The sequence below is a fragment of the Ovis aries genome, chromosome 2 (assembly GCF_016772045.2).
Source record: "Ovis aries strain OAR_USU_Benz2616 breed Rambouillet chromosome 2, ARS-UI_Ramb_v3.0, whole genome shotgun sequence".
Lineage (NCBI taxonomy): Eukaryota > Metazoa > Chordata > Mammalia > Artiodactyla > Bovidae > Ovis > Ovis aries.
The window spans coordinates 198,283,135-198,296,621 of record NC_056055.1 but is presented as its reverse complement, the minus strand read 5'-3'; the positions used below and the strand labels follow the sequence as shown (position 1 = coordinate 198,296,621).

Here is a 13,487-nt window from a genome sequence, read left to right as displayed (position 1 = left end):
ATTATCATCTCCATAGGTCTAACTTTTTTATTTTTATTTTCTCAGGACCCATTAACTTTTTTTTTCAACTAACCCTGATCATTTTTGATAGTCTCTTGTACTTAGTTATATATTCATTACTCTTCTCTGTTTGCCAATCTGAGTCCTGCTCCTGGTGGTTTATTACTGTATGTTCTTTTCCTTTATTACTATGGCCTTAAGTGTCTGCCTGCAATGCGGGAGACCTGGGTTCGATCCCTGGGTCGGGAAGATCCCCTGGAGAAGGAAATGGCAACCCACTCCAGTATTCTTGCCTGGAGAATACCATGGACAGAGGAGCCTGGCGGGCTACAGTCCATGGAGTCGCTAAGAGTCGGACACGACTGAGCGACTTCACTTGTACAATTGAGAACTTTATGCAGGACGTCTTTGAGGCCTTGATTTGAATTGGTTCCTCTGGAATTTGCATATTGATAGGTGCTCTTGAGGCCCCTGCAAACCCAGTACGCTTTTAGACAAAATTTTTGCCTGAGGATTTGGTGGACAATACTGATAGTATGAACATTTTCCTAAATCTGTATGAAAACAGGTTTGTGATTACAAATGCTTAAGATAACCATCCTTTTTCTTCTCCACTGAAAAACAAGGCCCAGATAAGACATTTTCTCTTTATTGCCCCCTCAACTTGCAGCCTTCTGAAATTTTATGTCCTGAGAACCCTCATTTTGAGGTTGTGTCACCTCTCAATGTTCCTGGTTTTCTGTGGGGATACCAGTTATGATTTCCCACCTTACTTATTTTATGATGAATATTAATAAGATTCACATTGTTGTTGTTCAGTCACTAAGTCATGTCCAATTCTTTGTGACCCCATGGACTGCAGTACACCAGGCTTGCCTGTCCTTCACTATCTACCGGAATTTCTCAAACTCATGTCCATTGCAAGTTAGTGATGCTATCCAATGATCTCATCCTCTGTTGCCACCTTCTCCTCCTGCCCTCAATCTTTCCCAGCATCAGGGTGTTTTCCAGTGAACCAGTTCTATGCATTAAGTGGCCAAAGTACTGGAGCTTCAGCTTCAGCATCAGTTCTTCCAGTGAATATTCAGGACTGGTTTCCTTTAGGACTGACTGGTTTGATTACCTTGCAATCCAAGGGGCTCTCAAGAGTCTTCCTCAGCACAACAGTTCAAAAGCACCAATTTTCTGGCACTCAGCCCCGTCTTTAGGGTCAAACTCTCACATCCATACATGACTACTGAAAAAACTATAGCTTTGACTATAGGGACCTTTGTCAGTAAAGTCTGTGCTTTTTAATACACTCTCTAGGTTTATCATAGCTTTCCTTCTCAGGAGCAAGCGTCTTTTAATTTCATGGATACAGTCAGTGTCCACAGTGGTTTTGGAGCCCAAGAAAATAAAATCTGTCACAGTTTCCACTTTTGTCCCCATCTACTTGCCATGAAGTCATAGTACCAGATACTGTGATCTTCGTTTTTTGAATATTGAGTTTTAAGCCAGCTTTTCACCTTCATCAAGTGACTCTTTAGTTCCACTCCACTTTCTGCCATTAGAGTGGTATCATATGCATATATAAGGTTGTTGATACTTCTCCTGGGCAATCTTGATTCCAGCTTGTGATTCATCCAGCCTGGCATTTCGAATGATATACTATGCATATAAGTTAAATAAGCAGGGTGACAATATACAGCCTTGTTGTATTCCTTTCCCAATTTAGCACCAGTCCATTGTTCCATGTCTGGTTCTAACTGTTGCTTCTTGACCTGCATATAAGTTTCTCAGGAGACAGGTAAGGTGGTTTGGTATTCCCATCTCTTTAAGAATTTTCCTCAGTTTGTTGTGATCCACATAGCCAAAGGCTTTCATGTAGTCAATGAAGCAGAAGTAGATATTTTTCTGGAATTCCCTTGGTTTCTCTGTGATCCAATGGATGTTGGCTACTTGAGCCCTGGTTCCTCTGCCTTTTCTAAAGCCAGCTTGTTTATCTGGACGTTCTTGGATCATGTACTATGGAAGCATAGTTTGAAGGATTTTGAGCATTACCCTGCTAGCCTGTGAAATGAGTGCAATTGTGCGGTAGTTTGAACATTCTTTGGCATTGCCTTTTTTTGGGATTGGAATGAAAACTGACCTTTTCCAGTCCTGTGGCCACTGCTGCATTTTCCAAATTTGCTGGCATATTGAGTGTAGCATTTTAACAGTATCATCTTTTAGGATTTGAAACAGCTAAATCACCTCCACTAGCTTTGTTTGTAGTAATGCTTCCTGAGGCCCACTTGACTTCACATTCCAGGATGTCTGGCTCTAGGTGAGTAACCACACAATTGTGGTTGTCCAGGTTGTTAAGACCTTTTTTGTATATTCTTCTGTGTATTCTTACCGCCTCTTCTTAATCTCTTCTGCTTCTGTTAGTTCCTTGTCATTTCTGTCCTTTATTGTGCCCATCTTTGCATGAAATATTCTCTTGGTATCTCCAATTTTCTTGGAGAGGTCTCCAAGTCTTTGCCATTCTATTGTTCTCTTTTTTTTTTTTTTTTTTGCCTTTTTCACTTAAGAAGGTTTTTATCTCTTCTTGCTATTCTCTGGAATTCTGCATTCAGTTGAGTGTATCTTTCCCTTTCTCTTTTACCTTTTGTATCTCTTCTTTCCTCAGCTATATGTAAGGTCTCCTCAGACTACCGCTTTGCCTTCTTGCATTTCTTTTTCTTCAGACTGGTTTTGGTCACCACCTCTTGTACAGTGTTATGAACCTCCACCCACAGTTCTTCAGGCACTCTATCTACCAGATCTAATCCCTTGAATCTATTCATCATCTACCCTGTATAATCATAAGGGATTTGATTTAGATCATGCCTGAATGTCCTAATGGTTTTCCATACTTTCTTCACTTTAATCCTGAATTTTGTACTAAGGAGCTCATGATCTGAGCCACAGTCAGCTCCTGGTCTTTTTGTTGTTGTTGATGATTGTATACAACTTCTCCATCTTCAGATTGATTGTATTCTTTGCAGTCAATTTCATTGTTGATCATCTGGTGATGTCCATGTGTAGAGTAGTCTTTTGTGTTGTAGGAAAAGGGTGTTTGATATGACAGTGTGTTTTCTTGACAAAACTCCCTTAGCCTTTGCCCTCCTTCACTTTGTACTCCATGGCCAAATTTGCCTGTTACTCCAGGAATCTCTTGATTTTCTCCTTTTGTATTCAGTTCCCTATGATGAAAATGATATCCTTTTTGGTGTTAGTTCTAGAATGACTTGTAGGTCTTCATAGAACCATTTAAGTTCAGCTTCTTCAGCATTAGTGGTTGGGGCATAGGTTTGGATTTCTATGATGTTGAATGGTTTGCCTTGAAAACCAATCAAGAGTATTCTGTAGTTTTTGAGATTGCATCCAAGTACTGCATTTTGGATTCTTTTTTTGAGTATGAGGGCTCCTCCATTTCTTCTGAAAGACTCTTGTCCACGGTAGTAAATATAATGGAATCAGTAAACTAAAATGGACAAGCTTCACATTAGACCCAACAATTTCACATTGCATAAATTTTACAATATGTATTTATTTATCCTAAAGTTCTTTTTCAGAAAGGATGACACCAAACATCTACTGTGCCCCAAGAGTAGGGTTGAGATGATAGTGAAGGTGGTGGGATTCACTAATGTTCTCATGAAGCATCTAGTTCTTAAAAAGTGTGATTTCCTGAAATGCCCACTAGGGGACATAGTGGGCAAATGCACCCTGGATACCTGACCAAATTACCCAGTTCGCTGAGGAATCATTTGATATTATCAGTTTAAAAGCTGTAGGATATTCACTACTGGCAATGATTTTTATTTGTGATGGTTAAAAATCCCTTCTCTGGAAAACAGGCAGAGAGAGAGAGAGAGAGAGAGAGAGAGAGAGAGAGTGTGTGTATTTAAAGTATATCTTGGTTCAAGATAATAAACCATATTTGCACATTTACTTGTCTGTTGAGATTTGTTTGCTTATTTAAAATAATTGTCTGATAACATTCTTGCCCATGTTATTCTAACGGTGGTAGCAGAATGCAAATTTTGCAACTAGGGATTTTAGTCTGTTCTAGTTGCTGTTCACAGAATCAAAACTCAGAGTCCAATCAATGAGTAAACAGTCTTTCTTTGTTCCAGATAGATTACTTCTCAAGGTGACTAAGTATTGTGATCAAAGACTACAATCAAGTGACATTGAGCTGACTTATTTAAAAAAAAAATAATGTACAATGCAAGCACTACCTTTTAAGCTAGCATATACAGTTGTACAAATAAAATGTGGATTTTGCTGTTTTGATATTCTAATTGTTAATTTGTGCATGTTCTCAAGTGACTGCTCTTTCACCCATACAGAAAAACAAAACACACCTAGATAGCCTCTAAGAAAAACAAAACATTATATGAAACCTAGATATTTAAAATATGCTGTGATTAAACTGAATTTCCTTCTGTAGACATAGATTAGAAAAATCAGAGTACCTTGAGAGTAAAAAGACAATGTGCTAAGATGGGCATTTTTACATAGCTAAATGATATGGTGTGCTTACTTGGTAGCTCAGCCGTCAAGAATTCACCTGCAATGCAGGAGATGTGTCTTTGGTCTCTGTGCCAGAGAGATCCCCTGGAGAAGGGAATGGCTACTCACTCTAGTATTCTTGCCTGGGAAATCCCATGGACAGAGGAGCCTGGCAGGCTCATGATCTTGCAAAAGAGCTGGACGTGACTTAAGTGACTAAACAGCGCAACACAAATGATATGGCTACCTTAATTTAAGATATTTTAAATGACTCATATAGTTTTTATCCCTTTGTTTAGGAAAGTAAGTCTAAACCAACAGTCTTGAAGCCAATAATTCTGAATGAAATTGTCGAAGCTCACAAAGCAAAGATTAAGGAGGTGGTTATGCGTGAGAGCGTGGCACCCATTGAGCACCTCAGATTTTATGACAAGTATGATTTTTTAATTACCAGAAAAGCTGAGCAAGATGCTGATGCTTTTCTTGCAGAAAATCATCATTATGAGAGAATAATACAAGAAATTCGCAAATACCAAAAACTCATAGAGGATATACAGTACACATCTAGAAAGGTAAATCACCCGTCTTGTACAGCTGTTCTTTGTACCTAGTGATCTTTTCCCTGGTTTATTAGCATGTATTCCTACACTGTACAGTGAAAGAATTAGACCATTATTATCAACAGATAACTATTTACTGGACTTTTCTATATGCCAAGCATTTGGTAAGCCCTGGCTATATGGAAATAGACAAAACACAAGATTCTTCTGCTCAGAGAGCTGAAAGTCTACCGTGCAAGCCTGACTTTTAAGTACTTTCTTTAATTTGACCCGTGAAAAATATCAAGAACTAATTTTTTTAATTGCTTTGGTGTTTATAAATACTTTGGGAAACAATGGTAATTATACCAAAATGTGGTTACTTATTTAGTAGAAGACTAGTAATTAAACATTTTCTACTTTTGTCTTTTTTAAAAATATTTTCCAAAATTACTACCATGAACATTCATTACTTTTTGTACAGAGCAAATATAACATTTAAATCTTGCACTGTCTATATAGCAATAAGTTAGTTCTCTGAAGTTTTTATATCCGTTATTGTCCTGAAATAGAATTGGCTTAAGAATACTATTCAAGGAGATTTACTGAGAAGATAGTGGTAGAGTATTTAAAAAACCCAGCCTACATCATATTAAAAAAAAAACAAACTCAATTGTATTAGATCATACACACAAAATCAATATTGTGGAAAAGGCAAAATTGTGGGAATCATTTATGTCATTTCATGTTTATTAAGCTTTTGATACCCATCATTGCAGACTATTCGTTTAGGAATGTTTGAAGTGCGCTGTGAGGAATTAATCAGAGCTTTGGTGAAGCGAGCAGATGTCATTTGTGGAAAACTTATTGCTAAAATGTTCAGAGATCATCAGGAAGTAAATACAAGGTACTGTGTGTAATACTTTTATTTTGTAGGCGGGGGGTGCGGTTTAAATAGAATCAACTGTCACCTAAAGTATTGGATAAAGCAGTGTCATAAATGACCTAAAAGAAAAGATAAAGCCACACTTATTTCTACTTGAATCTATTTAGTGTCTTTTTTTCCACCATGAATATGTTTTCCCAGTTTTCTGAATTAAGGTGGTATTAAAATGCATTTGCATTTCTTTTGTATAAGTCATGTGGACATTATCTAACTTCACATTTTTAAGTTTGTGTAATCAGTACACAGAGTGAGTTTTCAAAGTGGATATTCAGAGTAGTTGTCAAGGATCCCAAATTTGGAACATCATTTTACTGTAATTACCCTTCATGTCCATGGGAACATGTTATCTTAACTACAAGCTCATTTGTTGTTCAACCTGGAGATTTTAAGGAAAACTAACTCTTGATAAGTAAACTCAAAAATGCTAATGTGTAAAGCAGAATACCTATTTAAGGCTAGAAGTGTAATTAGTGTAGTTTTCTAACACTGGTGATAATGTGGCTCCATGAACCTCTTTCCTGATATCAGTTATATGGAATAAACCCCCCAACTAAAAAGAATTTTTATAGTTATAGTATTAGAGAAAATATTATTAAAAAGAATACTTCTTTTAGCTTTTGTAGAAGCCTAGAGGAAGGTCAGGCACAGCATTAGGAACATAGACTATGAACAAGGCTGCTGAAGTTATATTGCAGAAGTGGACACCCAATCCAGTAAATTACAACAGGGAACAGTAGAGACGGAAATGGTCAATTTCCTTCACAGTGAAGGTTGGAGGAGAGGGGAAAATCAGGGAAGGCTGAAAAGTTGCAGTGATACATGAATTCCTTTTGAAGGTTGAGTAGGAGTCCACCAGGTGAACAATGTGGGTGAAAGAATTCCAGTTAGAGGATATAGTATGTAGAAGGAAGTGAGGTATGAAATGTCATGATGTGCCCTAGGAACAAGGAGTGGGTTATGTTGCTTTCACAGATACTGTGAGGGATGAGAGGTGGGGTTGGGGGGAGGCTGAAGAGGGTGGCACCACATGAAAAAGGGCTAGGACTTGGGTGGCTTATCTAAGACCCAGAATCACATATTCATCTCAAAGTACCTTTTCCTCTGCAAGTGTAGAATAGTGAATATGTGTTTTACTTATAACATTTCATGCTGAGTGAAATATTTAATTTCATAGCTATTTCCCTGCCTCTTAGCTGCCCCTAGAGCTCATGCCAGTTCTACTTTTTCCCTTTTTCTCCTAAGTATGCCTCTCGCCAGACTCCCAGTATGTACAGAGGACACACCAGGACTATTACAGGAACTGTTAGGTACAAATACCCTTAACTCCTTGCTCTCATCTGTCTCAACTCACCTCTGCACAGACCCCTTCCTGTCTGACTCCCCACCTTCTCACATGACAAGGGTCTGGCAACCATTCATTGTTCTTGTCTCCACCCATAAGCTCAGCCTCATTGCCTTCTATCTCTCTGGACCTGTGCTTTTGAGTTGTCCCTTCTGTGTCTCATCTTAAATCTCTCCTTCACTGTTGATTCTGCCTCTGAAATTTGCAAACATGTTCAAAACTCTCTTCCATTTTCCATCTTCCACTTCAACTCAGCATCATCACCATCCATTCCCTCTCTTTCACCTCACAGCAATCTTCTTGAATAAATTTCTATGCATTATCTCAACTTTCTTAACCTCTCACAACTCTGTCTTTTTTCTTTTTAATTTCATGGTAAGTTCATTATTTGTGTTGCCCACAACTCAAGTCAGTAGGAGATATTTGCATACTACCAGAAGTTTCTGAGCACACCAGCCCATTTTAACCGTGCCTTCCAAGTAGACCACCTTTTAGTACCATCTCAACTAAATCTCTGGTAGCATCCTTGAAACTCTAGGTTGGAAGTGATTGTTCATAGTCTTGTCTTGCATATTGGAATGTGGACTGTCTGAGAACCATTACTACATCTTCCACGTTTCTGAATCTCTGGCACTTAATACAGTAGTTAGGAACATGGTGAATGATTAAATGTGTATTGAATGAATAAGTGAGCACAAATTTGCTTTTAATTACTTAGATGTCATATACATAAGATAATCTATTTTTCATGTAATGGAATATTAAAACAGTATACATGAATATATTTAGGAATAAAATTTAATTATGTAAATGACTTTTGTCTGGTTTTTCAGATTATGTGAGGAATTTGAAAAGATATCTGAAAAAGCTCTTAGCACACCTCCAAATACAGCAGAACTAATGGAAATGAAGGTATTGTTTATAAGCTCTGTATAGTCATATGTGTGTGAATAAATTGTTTTGCTTATTTTTCCCAGGTTTTTATAATTATTGACATGATAATATAGCAACAAATCACTCCAAAAGTTAAAACAGAGGCTTAAGTTACACACATACACTCTCTCTCTGTTTCTCTCTGTCTGTCTGTCGAAGCTTGGTGATGCAGGCTGGATACTCCTAGACGGTTCTGACTTAGCCAGATCAACTAGTTCTCAGTTGGATTGACCATTATCATTACCTTCAGTAACTTTCTTCTGCTTCACTTTCCTCTCAAACTTCAGCAGTCTCACCTGTGCGTGTTTTCATGGAGTGATAGAGACAGAAAAGCAAGCCCAATTGCACATATGGTTTTTAAGTTTCTACTTGTGTCAGAATAGCAAGTAACCTATTGACCAAAGCAAGTCACATGGCCACAGAGTCTGTGAGAGAACACCCTAAGATTAGATATTGGAAGAGGTGAAATATTGGAGTTATTAATGCAGTTGTCTGTCTACAAGGATCTTTTTGAGAGCACTGTTAATAATCATTACTGTGCTAACAGGCATAAACCAGGGCTGTCTTGGGAAACCTGAAATATGTGGTCATCCTTCATTTCTTAAATCAATGAATGTTTAATCCTTAAGTAATGTTTTGCTTTGTTTTCCATAGGTTATCTTTTACTCTATCATATATTAAACATTTCTGTGGTAGATTGCTGAAAAATATTTTGAGCATAGGACTATGGTACTGAAAATATCAGATAAGTCTCCTGTGATTGAGGTCTGCCTGATCATGAGTAAAATAATATAAGACACCTGGCTGATCATCTTTTTATTTTGTTCCTTTTCCATTTGTGTAATGTTAAGCTTTTATAGGAGCTTTTTTTTTCCTTTTCTAGCAATCGCAACGGAGAAGGCAATGGCACCCCACTCCAGTACTCTTGCCTGGAAAGTCCCATGGATGGAGGAGCCTGGTAGGCTGCGGTCCATGGGGTCGCTAGGAGTTGGACACGACTGAGCGACTTCCGTTTCACTTTTCCCTTTCATGCATTGGAGAAGGAAATGGCAATGTCCCTGGGAGAATCCCAGGGACAGGGGAGCCTGGTAGGCTGCCGTCTCTGGGGTCACACAGAGTCGGACATAACTGAAGTGACTTAGCAGCAGCAGTAGCAGCAATCGCAAGATCCAAAATAGAACCTTGTGTTTCTAGATTTTAAAATATTTAAGCAAACCCAGAAAAACATGTAAAATCATTCAAAAGTTTGTATAGGTAAGAAATTACAAAAGGAGTTCCTATGATTATGTACATTAAATTAATCACTTAAAGAAAATTTTATTAAAATCATTAGAACCAGCTTTTATATATCAGCCTCTATATATAATTCCTCTATTTCCTTTTCAAGTATTTATACTTGGATTGGGACTCTTGGCACCTGAATGTATGTCTGTGTATCAAATACAAACATACCTATAGTATTTTTTTTTTAGAATCTTTTATATTTTATGTTAGTTGTTGCAAAAGTGATATTTTAATATGAATGATTTTAAAGGTAGCTAGAGAGTTCCATAGCTGGAAATTCCTTTGAAAAATAATGAATATTGAGTATGAAGAGTGTTATTTATTTACCCCCGTAGCCATCACTGGAATTCTGTAGGAACTTGGAGTTATTTGGTGTGAATTTCTGTTTATAGCAACATTTAACAGAATTAGCAAATAGCACTCACTACTTGATGTTATATTTCTGTATCTTGAAAAAGTTTATTTCTGTAAGGTCATAAACATCTCATTTTACTCAATACAGAAGTCAGTCATTTTTTATCAGTGAGAGGAAATAAAAATCCATTTGTTTGACTGCTTAGAAAGCTGATTAACCAAATTGCAGCAATGTATTTTCAGTTAGACCTTTATTTGGATTTGCAACAACAACGAAAGAACAACAGCCTAATTAGAATGACATATGAAAGATTTCAAGACACTGTCTTTTTTTTTTTAACTGAAGGATAATTTCTTTACAGTATTGTGCTGATTTCTACCAAATATCAACATGAATCAGCCATAGATTTACCCACATCCCCTCCCACCTCCCTCCCTATCCCACCCCTCTAGGTTGTTCAGTTCAGTTCAGTTCAGTTACTCAGTCGTGTCCGACTCTCTGCGACCCCTTGAATCGCAGCACGCCAGGCCTCCCTGTCCATCACCAACTCCCGGAGTTCACTCAGACTCACGTCCATCGAGTCAGTGATGCCATCCAGCCATCTCATCCTCTGTAGTCCCCTTCTCCTCCTGCCCCCAATCTTTCCCAGCATCAGAGTCTTTTCCAATGAGTCAACTCTTCGCATGAGGTGGCCAAAGTACTGAAGTTTCAGCTTTAGCATCATTCCCTCCAAAGAAATCCCAGGGCTGATCTCCTTCTGAATGAATTGGTTGTATCTCCTTGCAGTCCAAGTGACTCTCAAGAGTCTTCTCCAACACCACAGTTCAAAAGCATCAATTCTTCGGTGCTCAGCCTTCTACACAGTCTAGGTTGTTACTGAACCCCAGTTTGAGTTCCCTGAGTCATACAGCAAATTACTATTGGCTATCTATTTTACATATGGTAATGTATGTTTACATGTTACTCTCTCTTTTTTTCCTCTTTATTTATAAAAGTGAAAAATAATATGGAATTATATGAAATAAAAGTTCCTCTTTTCCATAATTTCTTTCTTTGAGGGTAACGGTTCTCTCCAATTGTGTGTGTATGTGTGTGTGTGTAGATAGATAGATAGATAGCTGCTGCTGCTGCTAAGTCGCTTCAGTCGTGTTCGACTCTGTGCAACCCCATAGACGGCAGCCCACCAGGCTCCCCAGTGGAGTGGGTTGCCATTTCCTTCTCCAATGCATGAAAGTGAAAAGGGAAAGGGAAGTCATTCAGTCATGTCCGACTCTTAGCGACCCCATGGACTGCAGCCTACCAGGCTCCTCCATCCATGGGATTTTCCAGGCAAGAGTACTGGAGTGGGGTGCCATTGCCTTCTCCAAGATAGACAGCGGAGAGTGACAAAAAGGAAGAGCAAGAGAGAGCTGGTTATAAGAAATTTAAAAGAACTTTAAGAGCATTAAAAACAGGTACTTCCTGGACAGGCAGATATGGGGTATAACACAGGTTGGGATCAGTAATTGCCAGTTTTCTCATTTTTCTATAGGATAGCAGGTTTCCTTCACCATTTATATATTTAATATATATGCATAAGTTAATGGTTCAAAAGAACTTTGAGAGAACCACATGTATATGTGTACATACACATGGGCACTTCTATGTTCATGCACATATGTGCACACACACACACACACACACACACACACACACCTATATATTCACCCATTCACACAAAAAGAGATCTGCTTTTGCAAAAATACAATCATTACTGCTACAAACTATTTTATTCACTTAATAGTGTACCTTCTCTGTACTTCTAAGTAAATAGGCCTCTTAGTTTCTTCCAAAATCAATAGCCAATTACTTCAGTACAATATATTAAATGATTTGTCATTTCACTCCTGATTTGAAATGCCTCTTTTTCAACAGTAAATTTCCATACATACTTGAATCTATTTCTGAGCTCTAGTCTTGTCTATTCTCTACTCCTGAAGCCAGAACAGGAACTGTTTAAATTACTGCCTCTATATAGTGCATTTTGCTGTTTAGCAGAGCTAGTCTCTATCACTTCCCTTTTTCATGATTATCTTTGCCTTCTTGAGTATTTGGGCTCAGACGGTAAAGCTTCTGCCTGCAATGTGGGAGACCCAGGTTCGATCCCTGGGTCAGGAAAATCCCCTGGAGAAGGAAATGGCAACCACTCCAGTATTCTTGCCTGGAGAATCCCATGGATGGAGGAGCCTGATAGGCCACAGCCTATGTGGTTGCAAAGAGTTGGACATGACTGAGTGACTTCACTTTCTTTCTTTCTCAAATATTTACTCTTGAGTACTTTCAGAGACTTAGAATCATATTAAATTTAGTTTCTTTTAATACCCTTGCAATTTTGATTGAAATTGCATTGACTTTCTAGACTGGAGGAGAGACTGTTAGTCGCTCAGTCATGTCTGACTCTTTGCGACCCCATGGACTGTAGCTCGCCAGGCTCCTCTGTCTGTCCATGGAATTCTCCAGAAAAGAATATTGGAGTGGGTTGCTATTTCCTTCTCCTGAGGAATGGCTTCCTTCATAGCTCAGTTGGTAAATAATTCACCTGCAGTGCAGAAGACCCCAGTTCAATTCCTGGGCTAGGAATATTGCCTGGAGAAGGGATGGGCTACCCACTCCAGTATTCTTGGGCTTCCCTTGTGGCTCAACTGGTAAAGAATTTTAAATAGTAAAGTGACATGTTAAATAAAACTAATTGTTATTTTTGAATTTTAAAATCTGTTCTGTTTTGGGTACGTATAAACTAGAATTCTGCCAAACTGTTGCTTATATATACTATCTTATAACATGCTTTCTTGAGATATTTTTGTGTTCTAGAGATGAAGATTCTTACAGATGTGATACTGGGGACTGTGAAAGTGAAAGTCACACAGTCTAACTCTTTGCGACCCCATGGACTATATAATCCATGGAATTCTCCAGGCCAGAGTACTGGAGTGGGTAGCCTTTCCCCTCTCCAGGGGTCTTCCCAACCCAGGAATCGAACCCAGGTATCCCGCATTGCAGGCAGATTCTTTACCAGCTGAGCCACAAGGGAAGTCCACTGGGGTCTGTAAGGAGAATCGGGCTGCAATGCGGGAACCCTGGGTTCAATCCCTGGGTTGAGAAAATCCCCTGGAGAAGGGAAAGGCTACCCACTCCAGTATTCTGGTCTGGAGAATTCCATGGACTATAACTATGGGGTCACAAAGAGTTGGACACAACTGAGCAACTTTCACTTTCTCCAGAGGATCTTTCCAACCTAGGGATCGAACCCAGGTCTCCCGCATTGCAGGCAGATTCTTTACTGTCTGAGCTATCATTTACATCTTTATAATATTATATCTTAATATGTGTTTCTACATTTGTTTGGTACTTTAAAAATGTCCTTCCATAAAGTACCGTAGTCTTCCTCATAGGTTTAGCACATTCCTTGTTAAATTTGTCTATAGTTATATTTTAGTGTTTTGCTCAGCTGTGTCTGACTCTTTGTGACCCCATGGACTGTAGCCCACCAGGCTCTCCTGTTCATGGGATTCTCCAGGCAAGAGT

At 38.6% G+C, this 13,487-nt stretch overlaps 1 protein-coding gene across 3 annotated transcripts in view; it reads left to right on the top strand.

Moving 5' to 3' along the window:
* Positions 1-13,487, top strand: part of DNAH7 (dynein axonemal heavy chain 7) — a 266,322-nt gene that overhangs the window by 58,152 nt on the left and 194,683 nt on the right. For all 3 annotated transcript variants that reach the window (XR_006058804.2, XM_042244009.2, XM_004004780.6), the window contains 3 exons: positions 4,824-5,096; positions 5,843-5,970; positions 8,185-8,263. Coding sequence is in view for 2 of the 3 variants with exons in the window: in XM_042244009.2 (XP_042099943.1) it covers positions 4,824-5,096; positions 5,843-5,970; positions 8,185-8,263 (480 nt within the window). In the remaining variant the exon portion in view is untranslated. The remainder of the gene's footprint in view (positions 1-4,823; positions 5,097-5,842; positions 5,971-8,184; positions 8,264-13,487) is intronic.